Source organism: Vanacampus margaritifer, chromosome 9 (genome assembly GCF_051991255.1).
Source record: "Vanacampus margaritifer isolate UIUO_Vmar chromosome 9, RoL_Vmar_1.0, whole genome shotgun sequence".
NCBI lineage: Eukaryota > Metazoa > Chordata > Actinopteri > Syngnathiformes > Syngnathidae > Vanacampus > Vanacampus margaritifer.
This window is the reverse complement of record NC_135440.1, coordinates 25,369,208-25,372,434: the sequence shown is the minus strand read 5'-3', so window position 1 is coordinate 25,372,434 and position 3,227 is coordinate 25,369,208. Positions and strand designations below refer to the sequence as shown.

The 3,227-nt window shown below is 38.8% G+C and overlaps 1 protein-coding gene across 1 annotated transcript; it reads right to left on the bottom strand.

Moving 5' to 3' along the window:
• Positions 1–980: 980 nt before the first annotated feature.
• On the bottom strand, positions 981–2,230 carry mrpl51 (mitochondrial ribosomal protein L51). The gene is made up of 4 exons (XM_077576912.1): positions 2,073–2,230; positions 1,810–1,905; positions 1,320–1,427; positions 981–1,256 (listed from the first exon to the last, which is right to left on the bottom strand). Exons 2-4 carry the CDS (start codon positions 1,898–1,900, stop codon positions 1,060–1,062), a joined length of 396 nt encoding a protein of 131 aa, XP_077433038.1. The 5' UTR covers positions 1,901–1,905; positions 2,073–2,230; the 3' UTR covers positions 981–1,059.
• Between the last annotated feature and the right edge of the window lie 997 nt (positions 2,231–3,227).

Below are 3,227 nucleotides of genomic sequence, written 5' to 3'. Positions count from 1 at the left end.
GGTACTACCCCCGCTCACCCCCTCCCCTCCTCCACCTGCACACTTTGCAGTACTGCAGCCCTAGTTCGGTCGGGGTGGGGGGGTAAGTGCACGTCACTGCAGCCCACGGACTCGAAGTGTCGACTCAACTCTTTTTCTACGGATGGATCCTCCTTCCACGTCAATGCAAACATGTTTGCATTTGTTTGTTAGCCTATTTACTGTACAGGGGGGGTCCTCGCTTTACGACATTTTGACGTTACGACCGGAACTCCATTGAAAAGCATCCGTGGCAACAAAACAAACGTTATGTCTTATTAAATAAAGAAAATGGCACTCTATAATATTGTGCTGTATACAATAACATATTTAAACGAAATATAAAGAAACTGTTTGTGCGTCATGATTAATTCATGACAGTTCCTGGTGTTTGCGATTTGGCCACTAGGGGGCAGTATACTACCGTCATTCAAAAAAAAAAAAATGCTACACTACAGTAACGTGAGGCGTTTAGGATCAAGAATTTCTGCTCAATACAGACACCTGATGGATCTTGAATTGCAGGCAAATTATATACAATATTATTTAGGCTTTTGTAATACTGTATTAATTGCATCCAAATGTAAGTTTACTTTACAAGCTTTGAAATATAGTCAAATATGTGTCATAATGCAAAAATTAGAGTGTGATTGTGAGCGTTGTTTACGTAATTGAAAAGAAACTTAAAACCTATCTTTTAAAAAAAAAAAACATATCTGGAGCTTGCTTGCCTTGCACACAAAAAAATCTACCATACAACAAACAAAAACATATCGGGGCACTTTTAAGTCAAGCAACCACTGTACTTGTAGAAAATCAAACGTAAAATGTAGTTTCAGTTAGTTAAAAAAAAAAAGAATCATTTTTGTATTTATTTTATTTCGTTAATGAAAACGTTTTATTTTTATTTTAGTTTGAGTTATTTCGTTAGACACACACACACACACACACACACACACACATGACTACTACACCATTTATTCATATGCATACAACTTACAAAAAAAACCTAAATACACAACTAGGTCGGACGCCTTTGTGTTAGCGATGTTTGCCAGTGCGGTTGAAGCGTCTGTAGAGGAAGCGAATCCTTTTTTCTAAGTTGTGTCTTTCCAGAGTCATCATTCGGTCTCCCACCATCCTCTTCTTCCTGATGAGACGCTGCAGCTCGTTGCCCTTGAAAGCCTTCAGCCAGCAGGGGGCGATGATCAAGTCTTTGGGGTGAGTTTTGAAATCTCCTGCAGACACACATTCAACTGTTATAGACTTTCTATCAAAACATGCTCATCGAACATTCTTACCTAAGATTCCTATGTTGTCGTACACGCCAAACATACTCCTTTTCTCATTCCACCTGTCCACCACTTTGGGCTTGGGGATGGAGTGCATCCTGATGTGATGACATGTACCTGCACACGTCACATGAGAACTCTGAAGTTGGGATTTGACACAATTTAAAATACTGTAATAATAATAATGCAATCAGCTATCCGATCAGAATCCGGCTTCTTCCAAACATGGATACAATGCACGGATTGGTAGTCATTTCATTAAAAAAAATAAAAGCTTTTTGTATTTTTTTCCAGCTTCTCTTTAACTACTACTTCATGTTTCTGATAATTTTAGAATTACTGTATTTATTTTTTGTCAGATTGTTTATCATCTGTACGAATTTGACGTGTAAATGAGACACCAATAGAATTGTTTATTATCAAAACGAATATATAGCCTTCTTGTGCCTCTCGTATGTCGAGATCGTCGTAAAGCGAGGACCCACTGTCCCGTTCTTACCAGTAGAAAAGGTCCGAGTTGTGTCTAGCAGAGCCCCCGCCGTGCGACAGAACGAGACTCCAGCTCGAAGGAGCCCTCCAACAGCAAACATGTCTTCTGCGATTAAGGTACAAAAAAACACGAATAGAAAATTTGAGGATAGCAGGTACCGCACGTGTTTGTCTTTTACATTGACCCTAGTGTAGCTTGAGCTAGCACACAACACACTTTTCCTCTTCGTAGGAGAATAAGCACCGGCGTGTCGCACTAAATGACGCCTTTACCTCTTTTCAGTCGCACCCCAGTTGAATATGTTGTTGCTAAGACGATGATAACGATAAGAGGTCAAGCTTGACGCTTGAAAAGTTCCGTTATTGACACTTTAGAATGCTGACCGAGGGGGCAGCCATCTTAACGCACTGTCCCACAATGCATTGCGCCGACGTGCCTTGTCATACACAGCTACCGTAAAGCACATTGCGAAGAAAAGTTAGGAAAGGAAATACAGTGGAAAAAATAAGTACTGTCGCTTTCGTTGTTAAATTTTTGCTTTTGTGTGTTATTGTATTTTTTGAAAAATATTTTTAAATATAAAAAAATGTTCGATACTTGTTATGTAGATGTGGCAAACACACGAAATAAAAAAAAAGACTGAAAAAAAATCGGAGAAAATGTTCTGAAATGTACTTAAGTAAATGTAAACATTTTTTTTACACTAAACTCTAATTATAATAACTTCTCACAATAACAAATAGTAGTTTATTTGACTAACTTACGCACGAGGAGGAGGATATAGTCTTCACATTCCATAAGTACTGGACGGAATAGTTTGTCATCTTCAAAGTAGCAAACTCAGCATCATTTGACTTCGTCTTCGCTTCAACCTGATGAGTGTCAATGTTTGTGTGGAAATTTAGACAACCTGAAACTATTAAATACAAGTTTCCATGACTGTCATATAGAAGTAGGCAGTGGATGAGTTAACTTGAAATCTAGTCAATCAACATGATCTGAAAAGAAACTGTCATACTTTATTTCCATCTACTGCGGGGTTGTTTTGCAAACAAATGCAAAATGAAGTATCAGCGGAAGGGGAAAAATACATTATTTTTCAAAAAATGAAAGAAAAAAAATGTAGCACAGCTTCAGTCAAAAGTGCTGACTTGACCAGGCACAAGAGCAACGTCTTGTTTATTCCAGGAACTGTCAATAGAACATTTCCTATCGTCAACAAAACAAATAGCAGGAGGTGTGACACATCTCATTTGCATATCGCTATTGTGCAATTTCTTCAAGTACGAAGCTTAGCGGTTTCCACATGAGGGTCTTTTTCCTGTCCCGTGGTCGCGCGCATTGCTAGAAAAGACCCACATTCAACAGAGGTGATGAATCACGGTTCTGTTTCTGCATGTAAGCACATCACGTCGCGCGTGTGTGTT